General features: G+C 53.0%; 1 protein-coding gene across 3 annotated transcripts in view; it reads left to right on the plus strand.

Moving 5' to 3' along the window:
• The first annotated feature begins 697 nt into the window (after window positions 1–697).
• Window positions 698–15,707, plus strand: part of KDM2A (lysine demethylase 2A) — a 41,737-nt gene continuing 26,727 nt past the window's right edge. For 2 of the 3 annotated variants that reach the window (XM_080344863.1, XM_080344865.1), the window contains exons 1-3: window positions 698–756; window positions 1,171–1,198; window positions 2,601–2,705. In XM_080344863.1, coding sequence (XP_080200989.1) covers window positions 737–756; window positions 1,171–1,198; window positions 2,601–2,705 — 153 coding nt within the window. In that variant the 5' untranslated portion in view covers window positions 698–736. Of the gene's footprint in view, window positions 757–1,170; window positions 1,199–2,352; window positions 2,706–15,707 lie in introns of those variants that run through there. The other variant, XM_080344864.1, reaches the window with a different exon arrangement.

The following is a 15,707-nucleotide window of genomic DNA, read 5'->3' on the forward strand; positions in this document are numbered from 1 at the left end:
CATGTGTGCTGCAGGTGTACAGGTGCACATGCATGTGTGCTGCATGTATATAGTGCATATGCATGTGTGCTGCAGGTATACAGGTGCACATGCATGTGCGCTGCACATATATAGGTGCATATGCGGGTGTGCTGTATGTATATGGGTGCATATGCAGGTGTGCTGGATGTATATAGGTGCATATGCAGGTGTGCTGCATGTATATAGGTGCGTATGCATGTGTGCTGTATGTATACAGGTGTGTTGTATGTATATAGGCGTGCCTGTATACGTGTGTGTGGGCCGTGAGCGTCCCTCTGCCTGTGTTGGCACGCCTGCACGTATACATACGCATATGCGCGTTCATCTATGCAGATGTCAGTGTGTGCGCGCATATACGCACACATATATATTCACACACGCGTAGTACGCGCGTCCCCGCGGGGACCCGTCCCGTCCCGGTCCCCGGGCGCACGAACGATGGGGGGGGGGGGGGTCCGAGGCAGATGGGCGGGGCCAGCCGCACTTGCGCGCTCGCTCCCGCCCCGGCGGGGCGTGGCCTCTGCGCTGCGTGCGCGCCCCCGCGCGGTGCCCCGGCGCCGGAGCGGGGCCGGGCGGAGGGGAAGGGGGGAAGCGGCGGCGCATGCGCAGTGCGGGCGGCGGGGGAGGCGGCGGGGGGGTCAGGGGAGGTTGCGGGCGGCGCAGGCGCAGTGCGGCGGCCGAGTCAGTGTGTATGTGAGACTCTGACGGGTTCAAAATGGCGGCGGCGGCTCCTGTGTGAGGAGGGGAACCGCGTCCCGGCCGGGGGGGGGCGACGGGTCGGCGGCGGCGAGGCACGGCACGGCGGGGAGCGGCGGGGCCGGCGGCGGCCTGGCCACTCGGCCCGGGCGGGGGGTGGCGCCGGGTCCGCGGTTTGGCGGGGGGGAACGCGGCGCCGGGCGGACGCGGCGCCGGGCCGGGGAGCGGGGCCCGCGGGAGCGAGCGGAGGCCCGGGGCGGCCGGCGGCGCTGTCAGCGCCCACTCGCCGCAGTGGCCGCGCCGGGGGCGGCGGGGCGCGGAGGGGCGGGCGGCGGGGCCGGGGGTGCTCGGGGCGGCGCGGCCGGCGGGCCGGGCCCGGGCCCGGGGCGCGATCGCTGCCTGACCCGGGGGTTCCTCCTCCGTCTGTTCTGTTTCCCCCCGTCTCGGCGCTAGAAGAGGACAAAGGCGCAGGAGAGACCTGGTGAGCCACTCGCAGAGGGGCGGGGGGGGGCCCGGCACCGACCCGCCACCCTCGGCCGACCCTGAAGTTTCCCCGAGTCCCCCCCGCGGAGGGGCCGGGTCGCGCCGCGGGCGGCGGGGCCGCTGCCCCGGCCGGGAGGGTGCGGGCGGGTCTCCCTTTCTCTGCGGCCCCCGGGAGGCCGCCGGGCCGGGAAGTTGTTGGGCAGGGGGCGGCGGGGCGGGCGGCTCCCGGGGGCGGAGATGCCGGTGACAGCTCCCCCGGGGACTGACGTCCTGAGCGCCGGCACAGGGCTTCCCCCGCCGCCGCTTTGTTCTGCCGGCCGGGGGCTGCTCCCTCCTGCGCCGGGCGGGGACGGGGGGGCGAGCCCGCGGGGGTGGCTTGGGGCAGGGACCGGCCGGGCCGGGGGTGCGTCCCGCTCGGGGGCAGCGGGGGTTGCGAGCGGGCCGCTCGGCCGGTGTGTTGCGCTCCGGCTGTGCCGCTGTTTATCAACAGTTTAACAAGTGTGGGGAAAGTGCTTAGGCTGGCTTAGCTGGGCTGGGGAGGCCGGTCCGGGCGCAGGGATGGGGAGGTATGAGTGGGACTCGGAACGCTCTGCTGTCAAACCGTGCCTCGGAGGGTCGGGGAAGAGCAGGATGGGGCAAGTTCTCCCCACGCTGTGGTAGCGGTTCTGTAACACTGCACGGGGCGGCGGATCCCGTCACCGAAGGTTTAGTGCGGGAATTAAGAGCTGAGATAGATGTAGACTTTGGTTTCATTCTGTTCCTTTAAAGAAAAAAAAAAAGAAAAAAAAAGTTGAGGTGCCATCTGACACCTTGGGAGGCTCTCCCATGTTATTTCGTGGTTTCACAAGGTGGCAGATTTTGAGATCTGAGCGTGAAGACAAGAGTTAGTCCCCTACCTGAGCTGTGCCTAAGTGCTGTAGGTAGGAGGGATCCCCCACGCCCTTCCCTGGTTGTGGGAGATGTTCTGTACCTGTTTAGCGTCTCCCGAGTGCCACAGGATATCCAGAGGGTGGCAACCGTGTTGTTTGGAGGAGCTGGTTCTCTAACGCATAATGTACTCTGGGAAAAGCAGAGTGTTTGACAGCACTTTGCCTGTTTCCTATCCTGGTGTGGGCCAACTGAGCTGCTGCTTTTGCGGGTAGTAGAGCAGAGCAAGAGGCTCTTTCCTCATCTGAGATCTGCAGCTCATGTCGTGTTACAGAACAGCTGGTAAAGTCATTTACCCTGGGTCATGCCTAAAGTTAGAATGGGAGCGTTAGAAGTAGAGGTGGGCTCATCCACTGTGTTCGCTTACCCCTGCACAGTGATATGGAATCGGCCTTAAAATGAGCAAAGAAACGAGAGGTGTAGGTGTCCTGTGTCTGTGTACCCTGCTTCACTATTTCCCTCTGACTTCAAAGGACGAAGAGGACGACGACAGCAGTCCTGGAGTGTCCTTCTCGCTCTCTTCAGAAGAGTCGGAGATGGAGCCAGAGGAAGAAAGGATCCGTTACAGCCAAAGACTGGTCAGTACTGGCCCTAAACAATCATATTCTGTTCTTGGTTCAGTTGCAACTGAAGAAAGAAAAGACTTTTACCAGCAACAAGTTTAAACTACCCAAATAAAGTGTTGTGGTGGGTCGCTGCAGTCTGCTCAGAGGCGTTGTCTCAGCTGGCGGGGGGTTAGATGGCTTTGTGGCTCCTGTTTGTGTCACAAAGTTGGCCCTAATGAAGGGCACTTGGCTATTGAATTCTGGAAGAGCCTCTTCCAACCAGAGGCTGAGACTGGGTGAGATGCTTTGAGAAGCTGCTGGATAGAAAGATGAAATGTTGATGTAGTTTCTGGCATGACGGGTTTTCTCCGTGTTGTGTTTCTAACAAGCGGAGAAGCTGAAATACTCTGTGTTACTGTTACATTGGCCTGGACTTGATTTGAGTGTGCTGCGAAATCTGAGAAAACCAGCTTCGGCTTCAAGCTCAAATGTACTTGTGCACATGTGCACGTGTCTTCTCCTGGTGTTTTCTTTCGGAGGGAGCTGTTCCAAAAGCCGGGCCTTAGTTAGGCCCTGTCGGGAGCTCTGGCTTGTCTGATGTTTGCGCTGCTGTTCAAAGGACTGCGTGAAGCCGCCGGGCTGGGAGTTGGGCTGTAACTGGGAGCAGTTTGGGAGCAGCTGAGAGTCCAAGATGATGATGATCCTGGGGAAGGAGGGAAGTTGCTTTGTCTCCTGCAGGTTTCACATTGTTTTGAAGCCTGTATAAGCCCCCTGAGAAGGTCCCGTGTCAGCTCTGTGATAGCTGAAGCTGTGATGGAGCAGCAGTACTTGTACCCTCACCTTCAAGGTGCTGTCTGTAAAGGTAAATCCTTATCCGTTAATACTCTGAAATCATTGGGTGGAAGGCAGCGTGGCGTTAAGCTTTGCCCTCAAGAGCGAGCAGTTCTTTTTGCTTTTTTTGTTGCTGCTGGGTGCTTGGCCACAGAAAAGGTGCTTGACCGCAGGTCAGGGTGCTGGTGAGTTGTAGCCAGCACATCCCTTGTAGGTGGCCTGGGGACAGAAATCCTCTAGTGAGGGTAAAAATGGTTATTCCAGCACTGGCCCCTGTGGAGAGGAGCGTGATGCAGAGATTGTGCTTTGTCCAGACACCTGAAAACATGCTCCTTTTCTTGGTGTCCATTGCACATTTACTTTTTGCGGAGAGAATTGTACTAGTTGATTTGTTGACAGGCATCTATACATTTATAGTGAGCCACCTTAGCCCATTTTGGGAACCTGAAATGACTCTGATTTTTAAGTAGTTTTTAATCTTTTCTCTTTTTTGAGGGTGTACTTACAAAAAAAAACACCCACCCAAACTGTAACACATCTATGGGCCCTTCAAGATGACTAGTTTTCCTCATGTGCTTTGGTGAACGCTTTGATTTGGCAACGCCAAAAGCAGCAGTCCCACCTCCTCCCTCATCCTGACGCGCTTGTTCCCACAACTGTGCAGCTCAAGGTACTGGTGTGACTGGAGAGCGACCATTTCTATAGCCAGCAGCCAGGGTTACAGGACAGCTTCTCTTGGAGGCAACGCCAGCTTCAAATTTTGGTTAAACTACCATCTCCGCTACACTTTGACCAGAAGTAACCCAAAATGACTGGATAACGATATGACAGATGAAGGGGACTAGCGGCCAGGATCATACCCATTTAAAAATGCTTATAATCTCACAAATAAAAGTTGTTGGGAACAGTTGCTGTCATAGTGTCGGTGGCCTGGGCTCCAGCGGGATGTGCTAAGCTGGATAAATGGCTGCACGCGGATGAGCTGCATGCGTAAGGGGCTTGGGAAGGCACATGGGCAGCGAGCAGAGGATGCAGCTCACCTGGGCTTCTCTGTCCGCATGTTGTGTCTGCAGCCGAGAGGAGGAGGCAAAACCCCGGTGTGGTAGGTGAGGTTTAGTTTGTGCCTCCTGCTTCGCTCTTCCTGGGAGCTTCCACCTCATTGCTTTGTTTTGCTGTGTCAGTGTTGAAGGACCTTTAAAAGTTTATTATTTTTTTCAAGATGCGTGTGGGGAGCTGTCCTCTTAGTGCTTCTGGCCCTTGCAGAATAAGGAATCACAGGTGAATTAACCAGTAAGACGAAAGTGCTGAATGGGACTTGTTTGATTATCCTACTCCTACGTGTGCTTTGGTCTTGGAAGCTGGTTTTAATATGTCTATGTTAAAACTTCTAGATAGGGAAACAGGTAGATAGTACAGTATGTTTCTGCTGCTGTAAGCTGTGTTTCTTGTGTGTGACTGGGGATCCATGTGGATATGAGATGTAAAAAGATACATTTATAAGAATAAATATGTTTTAAAAAACCCACAAAACAATCCAAGTGTGATAGTAGTTCTACCAGCGAAACAGCCTTGACCAGAATAGCTTATAGTGGTGAAGGAGCTGAATTAATTGCATGGGCAAGTAGCATGGTGTGATGGTACCAGTGGCAAAAGATGGCAGGAGAAGATTGTTATCTGGCGTGCGAGGGTAATTACACCAACAGCATCTTTTGGCTTGTCACCTTGGCCTTACAACCAGGCCACCTTCCATCGGGATGTGAAGAAAGTCTTGAGTGTTTCATGTTACTTTCTCCAGTGAGCAATACTATTACCTTCCTCTGGTTCAATAAAAATCTGATCTGTGTATGTTTTCTGAATGGATTTGTCAGTATTTGGTGATAGATCTGCTTTTTGAGGAGAAATGAATCTTTGCTTCAGATGTAGCCGCACTCCTACAAGAATTCTCCGCCAGTTCACACATCCCTGTGTAGCATAATGACGTTTACATTGGGTGGGTTGCGCTGCTCTAACTGTGCTCGCTTCCTAGCTCAGGTTCTACATCCACGACTCCCGAGGTGATAAAGATAGGGATGAGTTGGTCTGGATGCAGGGGTGTCGTTGGGAGGATGTTTGCACCCATCCAAAACAAATTCTGGACAAAGCTGTGTCCTGGTGAGGCTGACACAGGTAGGGAAAGGCAGCCTGTGGACTAAGAGTATCCATGTTCCTCACCCAAAAATTCATCTGGGCCTCCCTGCACCATGAGTAGTGGAAAATGGGACTTGAGGCACTGCAGAGTAGTTTTCTGCTAATTCTGCGTATATGTTTCTGCTCCTCGGCTCTATAATGAGGCAGCACTTGGGGGATTGGTTTGATATGTCGGATTTATAAGCTGTAGACGTGTGTTTTGCAGAGCCTTAATCGAGGAGCTGAAATGCTCTATTGTGTCCCTCGGCCTGAGTGACAGTCCAGCCCTGGCACTAACAATGCCAATGGCCCCTCTTTGAGACTGGTGAATCCCCCGCTGACTGTCACTGAGTGGTCGCACCCAGCCCATGTCACACTGAGCTCTCCACGAGGAGCCCACGGCCGCGCTGGCACCTGGACTTTTTGAAAGCAGGAATGGCCACATGAGCAGCTCTGAAGAACAAGATGTTGAGTCGGTCTGGTTCTGCGATGCTCAGACACTCTGCCTGCTTCAGGCTGTCTGGTTTCCTTACAGAAAAGGTTGTGGAGCTAGAGAGGAGAAACTGTTGCATGTTTGTAACTTGATTTTTTTGGTAAGGTTAGATCTGTGTGGGATCGTCAGCAGGGAAGGAATCTCCTGGTGGTGCTTTGGTTGGGCAAGCTGGCTTGTCCATCTCTGGAAAAGGCTACTGGAGGGACTGTTTGAGCCAACACTTTATTATGAAGACATGCTTGGCGTGCTGGAGGTGAGGGGTGTGTGTGGTGCTTCACTGAGGAGGGATTTCTCTCTTACTCCAGTCTTTACCGCACACAAAGCCACTTAACCCATCCAGATCTGTGCAAGTGTGCTGAAGGTTCTTCAGCAGGACGCAGGGCTGGCGTCTGCCCGTCCTTCTGCAGGGGAGCCATCGAATATTCCTGGGTCTTGGAAGCATGAGGAAATCTTATCTTCTGTCCCGGGGCTTATTTTGCCAGGCTTTTACTGTGAGCTAGGACTAGCAAGACTGCATGAATTACAAGTTGGGATTAACACATCACTCAAGTGCTGTATGCTTTCAGGATAAGGAGTGAAGGGCAGCAGCTTTGGATGCTTTGGAGTGGCTGCCACTGCCCTAATGACAAATTCTGCCCCTCATGGTCGCTCTGCTGCCGTCTTTATCTTCAGGGTGTGGTTCCGAATTAAGATTACTGGTGTTGCAGAGCTGGTTTAAGAGGTTCTCTCACTCCCTCTGTTAGGTCTCAGAAGCCTGTTCCCCCCTGAGGTGCGTGCTGCCTCGGGGCGCTGTGGCTCACACCTTAGATGAAAGTTGGCAGGGGGGTGTCTAATCCAAATCGTTGTCAGTGCTAGGGTGCTAAGTGCCTCACCAGCAAATGTGGTGAGACTGGAGAGGTGACAGTGTGAGATAGGGACACGAGGTGGGGTAGGAACCTCTTAAACTGGCTCTGCTGCTGGCGGAGCCTGTGGTGGATCCGCACCCTCCCTCTGGGCTCCTGCTGAAGGTTTTGTGGCGCTTGGGTCCCCTGAGCAACCATCCCTGCCTGGGTGCACTGGCACCCTTGTTTTGGGTGTCAGAGGTGGTTGTGACATGCAGAAATGGCCTGTGGAGGAGGAGACCCACTTGCTGATAAGGGCTCTGGGTGTGATGAGGGGGGGAGTCGGGGTGAAATGCCGTCCCTCCCGTCGCTTGGCGCAGTCCTGTCCTGCCTTCAGGTCAGATCCTTCCCTGAAATTTGAGAGGATGCCTCTGCCTGTCCCTACCAGCCGAAAACTCGAGGCCTTTCCTGTAAACAGCACTTAGCAAACCTGTCCTTACATGTCAGTGTCCACGCTATCCCCTGGGCGAGAGTTCACAGGAGCTTTACAGTGTGTGGAGTCATCAGCTGAGGGATGAGGCTTGGCAAACGTGGAGGAAAAGGTTTCTCTTGCAGCTTGTGTGCTGTGGAGCGGCACCAGTGCACTCCAATGTGCCCTGCCTGTGCCTGAGGGATGGCAGAGCTGGCTCTGATGGGTGCCCCGAGTCACAGCAGCTCTGATCTTGGGGTTTCCACATTTTTTCTATTATTGGTACTAAGCCCTTTCTGCAGGATGGGACGATGTGAAATGCAGGACATAACCATTGGGACAAAGAAAGCCCACACATGGTGGCATTCATGTGACACTCATGATGAAGTTCCAGCACTTATTCTCACATTGCCAAGGGGATAAATGGCCTCAAAGCTGTTAGAGGGAGGTCAGCTTGTGTCTGGTAAGGTGGTGAAGAGGAGGACACGGCTGTGCTGGTCAAGCGGCTGCCCTCGCTTGATCTTGAACAGCTCACACTGTCCCAACTGTGGAACAGAACAAGTAAAGCCTCCCCCTCAGGTTCAGCCTGACCTCTTGTTTGTGCTCCTTGTGATTCTGCTCACTATCAGGTAACGATCCCTTGCGTCAGCGGCGTTTGTCATCCTCACATCGTGGTGACGGGGCAGTTCTGCCGATACCGGCTTTCCCAGAGCTGGTCCCGTTGCTTTGGGACCGGTACATGTGTGCCGTAGTGATCAAACCAGTGTCGTTCCCACGTGTCCTGAAGCGTGGGATGAACCACACACGCTGGGGTGAGAATCTGGGTGGTTGCGCATGGTCCCCCTATTAAATGGGGAAATCCCTTGCCCTGTCAAGTGATGCTCCATCCTGTTGCCTTAAAGGGTGAAGAGTTTGTCTGCTAGAGAGCCCTGTGTGAAACCCTGTCTGGCCACATGTCCCTCGTCTTCTGGACACACCTCAGTTTCCTAGTCTAGACAGGACCTGCACAAATGGGGTAATTAATCGCTCCCGCATGCCTCTGCCTCAAACTGAAGACACTACAAATGAGTCATTCCAAATGACCCAGGTGTAATCATTAAGCTCTAAATAATTTAGGGACTGTTCGGATTTGATCTGGGCAGCTCTTTGGTGGAAGCTAGCAGCAACTGAAGGCTGTCCTTGGAAAACTTTAGACATCCCTGTGCGCATTTAGATGCTGAAAGATGCAAGAGTGTGCTGGTCCTGGGAGAATATGTCCTGGAAACCAACGGGATGATGTTCTGCATCAGCAGAGGAGCGCAGGAGGTAAATATCTGCTGGTTTCTTACTGTCCCAAGCCTGGCTGTGCCATGAGTATGTCCTGGAAGCTGCGGTGCTGACTGAGCAGCCAGACAGCACAGGAGCACCTGGAGTTACTTTTGAGTTACCAAAGTTGCAATTTATATTTATGTTTCCTGTTGAGAAGCAGGAGTAGCTTTTCACAGGGTTATCCCAGCTGGAGGTGGCAGGAACAAGTTCGAGCAGTCTGCATGTCCCCAGTACCTTTTTATTATTGACTAATTATGTCAGGAGCCACCCAGACAGGGGTGTATAGGTCACTGGCTGGATTTTGGGGAGAAGTGGCTTATGTGGGGGAAGCGGTGATGTGCTCAGAAGGTGCAAAACAAGGTGGTGCACTAACGCTGTCCTCGGAAAAATCTATGGGGGAAAGCAATTAGTTGTCTCCAGAGTGAGATGTCTGATGATGAAAGAGTGCTAATCCCAGAGGAGGAAATGATGGGTGAGCTTTGAGTGGGTAGCCTGAGTTCTGGAAAGCTCGATTTGCTGCCAGGGTTGACTTATTAGTTCACAGACTTTCCTACATGATGCCTGACCTGCTTTTATTTGGCTCAAAGTGGTTAAAGCAAGTGCAAGAGGCAGAAGGTGAGGAGGAACATGGCATACCACGCCTTGGGAAAAGAGGGAGCAAAGGGAAAGAGCAAACCCCACCATAGGATGACAGGGTCTGTGATTAGATATCGAAGATACTAAGCTGGCAAAAGCACTGGGAGGCAAGAAAGGTGGGGAGCATGTATCTCGGAACTGGAAGCGTTGTCTCCAGTTTGCTTGGAGAACCTGGAAATGTTTTGGCTGAAGCTAAGAAGGTATGTGTGATTGCACTTATCCAAATGCATCATCAAAAAGCCTATCAATAAAACCTGAAACCAGCATCACATTTATCTTCTGTCTTGAGCGATCTCAAGCTGGTTGAGCTGCAGACCAAACTCTTTGCTGTACAAGTGTTTGTGCTGGTCCGGGCTTGATTCCTTTTCTGGAGGGCTCAGGGTGGGGTGTCGGCATTTTGGGGGCTGCAGGGAACTTTGGTGTTCCTCTGCCCTTCCCACAGTGGTCTGAACTCCCTGTCCTGCCCACCAACAGGTACCTGCAGATCTCCCTTGCCAATGACACTAAAGGTTTCCGATTTTTGAGGGCCAAGGAGCAGTGAGAGCCTGTTCCTGCTTCTCTAACTTGCTACTGCTCAGGTCATATCAGTGCTGCCAAGTAGCCGCTCTGGGAGCAAATTCTCTGTTGCCTCCGTGTTGCATCTTGGGCAGTTAAGAAACGCGCAGTGCCGTGTGTCCCCCACCCAGCTAGAGGTAACCTGCACACTAACGCTCGAACCACTCTGGCTCATTTTCGCTTGTCCTTGCTCATCTGATGGGGAAATTAGAGGCTGCTGGATGTCACTGATGCTGCTCATACAGCCTGGAGCTTCATCTGGAGAGACCAGGAGTTTTCTGTTTGCTGATCCACCCTCTTTACCTCTCTTTTTATTTTCCCAGCTCCTAGGAACCAGGTGAGGAAGCTCATAGCTGTCTGCAGGTGGTACTTGCTGGCACTTGAGCTGGTTCAGATAAACCTGGCGACCAAGTATAGCCTGTGAATCCGTGATGGGGGTGAGGAGATGGATCTGTTTGACAGGGCTTCTCTCTGTTCCGTTTCTGTGTGTCCATGCTCGTGGATCTCTGTTCAGGTAGTAAACAGCATGAGCTGGCTGGCCAGGGACTGTGGATTCCTCTGGAAGTTCCAGGAACTTGAAGCAGAGGAGGTTTTTGTGTGGGACGTGCCTGCGTTGCAGGGTGGTAAGAAGGTGCAGCTGGGTTCCTGCGTGTGCCGTTGTCTGGTGCGCTCTCTGTAGCGCCTCCACCTGTGTCAGGTGCCTGGAAGGTGTGAATTTGGGTGGCATCGATGCTGCCTGAAGAGGTGGTATGTGATTCATGGCACTGTGTGTGACGTGCTCATGTCTGTGAGCGAGCTGTTGGGGCAAGACGGGGGGGAACTGGCAGTTTTTACTGCTGTCAACTAGAACAGATCATACTGATAGTGAGGTGGTGAGTGCAGCAGTAAACTTTCCTCCCTACAGTATATTCAACACTGGCTGCTTTCTGTCTTTTTCTGACTCTTACATGTTTTTAGCTATCACACTGTACACAAACAAGTGGTTTCTTTAATACAGCCACCCCCCACACACCCCCCACACCCTTTTATGTCAAGGAAGAGGTTCCAGGGTGTGACCATCATTTGTGGTTTTTGTTAGCGCTGGTCCTCAGGGTTGGGAACCGATGGCAGGATCTTCCTGTCATGTCTTGGCCAGTCCTGGTAGAGCTTGAGAGAAGAAGTCGCTTGATAAAATGCACGAGGGGAAGGCTCAGGACGTTGCTTGTTGGAACTGTTATCTAGAGAAGCAGATCCCAACCAGCGAGGTACGTTCTCGCTACAAGCGAGATATGCGGAGGGGATGGTCCTTTTCGTTGTTGGCTCTTACCTCACCTAAGTTCTCATGAGGCCACAGCAAAAGTCTGCAGGGCGAGAGAGAAGAGAGGTGGTGCTGCACAACGTGGAGAGACGACAAAGCAAACGCTGGAGGAACAATCAGAAGGTGTAAGAGCAGAAAATCCTGTATTTAAAATAAATAAGTCTTTAAAAAGACTGGCCTGTGCTGTTGAGTCCAAGAGTGCCCTGCTTCCCCCTTGTTCTCCCCTGTACCCCTGGCTCTCAGGAGCTGTAATTTTGGGATCGAGCTGAGGCAGCTGGAATTGGAAAGGAGAGGGCTGGCAGTGTGTGCTCCTTTAGGGTTAGACTGCCTCAGCGCCTGTAATTCGCTGTGCGTAAATATTTCCATGTGTCGCTGAACTGCTGAGCCCCTTTGCCCCATTTGGAGTCAGGAAGGGGCTTCTTGTGGAGCAAAGGGGGAGGTTGTGCGTGCAGCGATGCTGTAATGGTGCAGAGTACAGAGGAAATCTCCTGCCTAGTACCTGTGTTCACACACTGTGTTCATCCCAATGCTCCTGGCTTGCTTTTCTTCTTCATGAGCATCCTAGACCCTATAGCCTGCAATTCAGGCAGCCTGTTGCTATTATCTTTAGAGGACAGCTGAGCAGGAATTGCAGCACAAAGCCCAGAGCTTCCTGTGCTTTTGCTGTCGCAGTTCTCCTCTGGTTCAGACTGGTTTGTGTGATGAGACAGAACTGGCAACAGGTTTCTGCAGAGCTGGGTGGGCACACTGGGAAATTCAGGGCTAGTCCTTTGAACTCCCACTGTGTGATGGACAGAGGGGTGCTCTGCCTGTCCCAGCATGGGGTGAAGTGGTGCAGAGCTGACCTAATGCTGTCTCTGTCCCCAAATGCAGGTGGCTCCATCTGTCCCTCACGCCAGCTCTGCTGGGTCTCTGCCCAGTGATCTGTGTGGGCTCAGCAGCCTGCAGGTAAACAGTCCATTCTTTCCCAAGTGGGAAAATGGGTTAAGTGCATTGAATTTTCAAGCCTGTCTTTTTGGAGAAGCTTGGTCTGCTTCATTCTGTTTTGGGAATGCTCTGTTGTCTTCCTGTGCAAAGCAAAAGCAGTTGCAGAGCTGGTGTTGCTCATCTACCTGACCGTGTGGCACATGTGCTGGGGACATGCTGGCAAGGAGAGGGCTCTACACAGCAGGTTTGGGGTTTTTTCCCTTGATTTCTTCTGGTTTGGAAGGAGTGGGAGGTAATTAAAGGGATTTGGAAGATTTCATGGTTCTTCAGGAGCTTCCTCAAGCTCTCACAGAACCCGAGCAGGGCTTGTCCAGGTATCGGGCTGCTACGGCCAGCGGTGGGTACGGGTGGTTTGAGGGTTAGAAGTACCATAAAAACTAGTTGTGAAATACACTGCTGGTGACTGGATGAGGAGCCGTGTCCTTTCCTGGGAAGAGTGTTTCTTCACTGAGCCTGTTGCCAGCCTGACCCATCTGGGATCTGATCTAGTGCGTTCCTCCGTCTCGCGGTTTTGCCGCTGTGGCTGGTCAGTGTGTGGTTTAGTGGCAGCTGCTGGAGTTCTCCTTGGCCCGTTGCTATTGTCCCCCCACCTGCCTCTTTCAGCCTTGCTCCAATTCCCCAGTTACTCCTTGTGTACGTCCAGTTTCATAACCCAAAAGTGCAAACCAAAGCAGTCTGAAACGCTGCCAGCCCTGCTCGTGATGGGAATCCCTCCTGGAGCTGTGGAGCCTGGAAGGGTTCCAGTTCCGCAGGGATCCCCGCTCACTCCTCAGCCTGGTGCTTTCACTCTCTTTGTCCAGGAATGTGCAACCTGGGATGCGCCGGTTGTTGAGCAAGAGATGGGAGAGGATGGGGGCATTTAACCCAGGTTAGTTCTTGGGTTCTTCTTGTCGTCTCTGGGGCACTGGCACTTATTTGGCAAAGCAAATGGCTCTGCAGAGCCAAAATATTAACAGAATGACACGGGCCGTGTCTGTAGGACCCTTTGTACCCCAAGGGTGACAGAAGGTGATGTGGTGTAGTTTTTGCTTCCCAGGCTTGAGAGGAAGAGGAGCTGAGGAGAAGCTGAAGTGATGGAGGGTGGGGAGGCACAGAGGACCCTGCTCTCTCTGCTGCCTTCGCCTTGTGATTTCCCAGAGAAATGGGACCTTTTCCCATTGATAGAATGGACTTCACATTACCTTTGAGGGGTGGCTGTTAATTCCTGGTGACTTGGAGGATGAATTCTGGACACTGCTGCTTGCCACAGGTACTCACTCAAGATTAAATCACCCATCACGAAGTTTGCATGTTGAAGGTCTGGACTTGCCTAGACAAGAGCCATACTTGTTTGCTGTAAAAGCGTGTGAGAAGTTACATTCATAAACTGGAGAGAGTTGAACTTGTTGGTTTATTACCCATTTGGAGGCATTTTGGCAAAATAAACTTAGCGGGCTGTGGGGCAGCCAGTGGTGGATGTGAGATCCACTGGTACATCACGCTGCTCTGTGCAAGTGAAAATACCTGCAGCGAGGGGAGTTTGGAAGGAAGGATTTCAAAACCAAGAGTGAAACCCGACTGCATTCTTCATGTCAACATCTTTCCTCTAAAGGAACGAGAGGGTTGTGGGAAGCTTCAAAGCAGACAAGAAAGAGGCAAAGGGAGGGATGCTCTGGTGTCCCGAGGTGGAAGCAGCTGTGGCCAAGCAGGAGGAGGCTCCCTGGGGACTGGGAGATGGAGATGTCGGGAGATCAGGGAGGGAATGGCAGCAGACAGGACAGGGACTAAAATACCCTGTAAATTACACTCTGTAAATATGTGAGGCTCTTTTGGCGAAAGGACAGCTTGTTCTTTTTTCAAATGTGACCTTGGACTAGTTCTCTCAAATAAAAAACCCACAGGAGAGTAGTCTTCTGGTTCTCTTCAGCCAGCTGTCAGTTCCTTTGCCTTTAGAGGTAGCTGATGGAGAGAGGTGTCCAAGGGAGGGTTTTGAAGAGTTCCACCATGGAGCTGCATGAAACCCACATCCCCTGGAAGCAGGAAACTGCAGCGAAAGGACCAGAATAGCAGGGACAGTGCTGGAGCCTTCTGCAGGATTAATATTCATGCTGTTTCCTACCTTAAGTGAATGGTACCCAAGAGGGCCAGGAAGAAATGGAGAAGAACAGCTCTCTTAGATGAGGATTGCTGGCTGCTGGTGTTGGGGATGAATAAACTGCCTTTATCTTGACCCTGCCTGACACAGAGAGAAAGGCTTTGGGCTGCTTGCTGGTTGTTTCTTAGTAAAACTCTCATCAGGGTGAAAAATGCCTGGATCCTAATGCAGATCACAAAGCTGGAGAAAAAAGCAATATTTAAATATTGCTGCTTAATACTGAGCGCTGAGGTTGTCCAGCAGAAATATATCTGGAACATGTTTGACTCTCAGCCCATGCTTGGGCTGAGCTGGATGGGGTCGCACCAAGAAGCAGGAAGATTTTAGGAGAGCGGGAGTGATCTGGGCAGGGGGCTCAGCCAAAACCCAGCCCTGGCATGGGCTGTGGCACAAAACCAGCCGGCACCTCCCTGGGAAGATCAAACTTTACGCTGTAGGAAGGATGAATGCGGCTCTCGCAGTGTGTGCTACTGTGGAGGTGAGATTGGCATTGGCGTGTCGTGGCTTTGAGGGTCTTCTGCCCTTGGCGGGTGTCACCTGTAGCCGGTTATTTAACCAGATGGCAATTCTGATGAGGAGCAAAGCACATCAGAGAAGAAAGGGGTCTCGGGGTGTCCCTGGGCTTGTACACTGACCGTGTCCGGCCTCGTATGTAGACCCAGTTTGGGGAGCTGGGACCTTTAGCTGGTGTAGCAGTGCCGTGGGGAAGCTGCAGACTCCAGGAGGGCAAAACACTGCTGCAGAGATTCGCCCAAAGTCCCCGCAGATGCTGTTTCCCCCCCCAAAACGCACGCTTGGAAGTGCAGAAGCTTTTCCACCCTCCTGTCTGCTCTCCCTGCGCTGAAATGTTGTTTTTCCCCACCCTCCCAAGACAACAATGACATGAAAGCTCCATGGCCCTGGCCGAGAACACGAGAGATGTTGTATAACTGATGGGAGCTATTTGTATTGTGGCAGCGTTTTTGGGTCCCCAGCCACGACCGGGATCCCATTCTTCTCCATACTGTGCAAATTAGGAGGCCGGACTCTCCCCTGCCCACAGGAACGAGCGAAGCTGATCTGGCAGGGAGTGCAGAGGGGGTTTTGTGGCTGATGCTTTGCCGATGACAAGAGCATTGGGCTTTGGAATTTGCTCAGCTAGAGGAGGCAGTTCCCTTCCTTCCGTGTTCTGTATCCCAGTTTCCTCATGGCAAAGGGGTTTGAGTTGAAGGTGTTTCTGCCCATTTCCTGGCGTTGGCACCTTTGAGGTGTGGCTTTGGAGGCTGTGCGGTGAATAAGATCAGGGAAGGAGTCGCAACAGTTCCCCAGTCCCACGGTGCAGATCCACTTTTGCAAAAG

The sequence above is a fragment of the Nesoenas mayeri genome (genome assembly GCF_963082525.1).
Source record: "Nesoenas mayeri genome assembly, chromosome: 5".
In the NCBI taxonomy this organism is placed as follows: Eukaryota; Metazoa; Chordata; class Aves; order Columbiformes; family Columbidae; genus Nesoenas; species Nesoenas mayeri.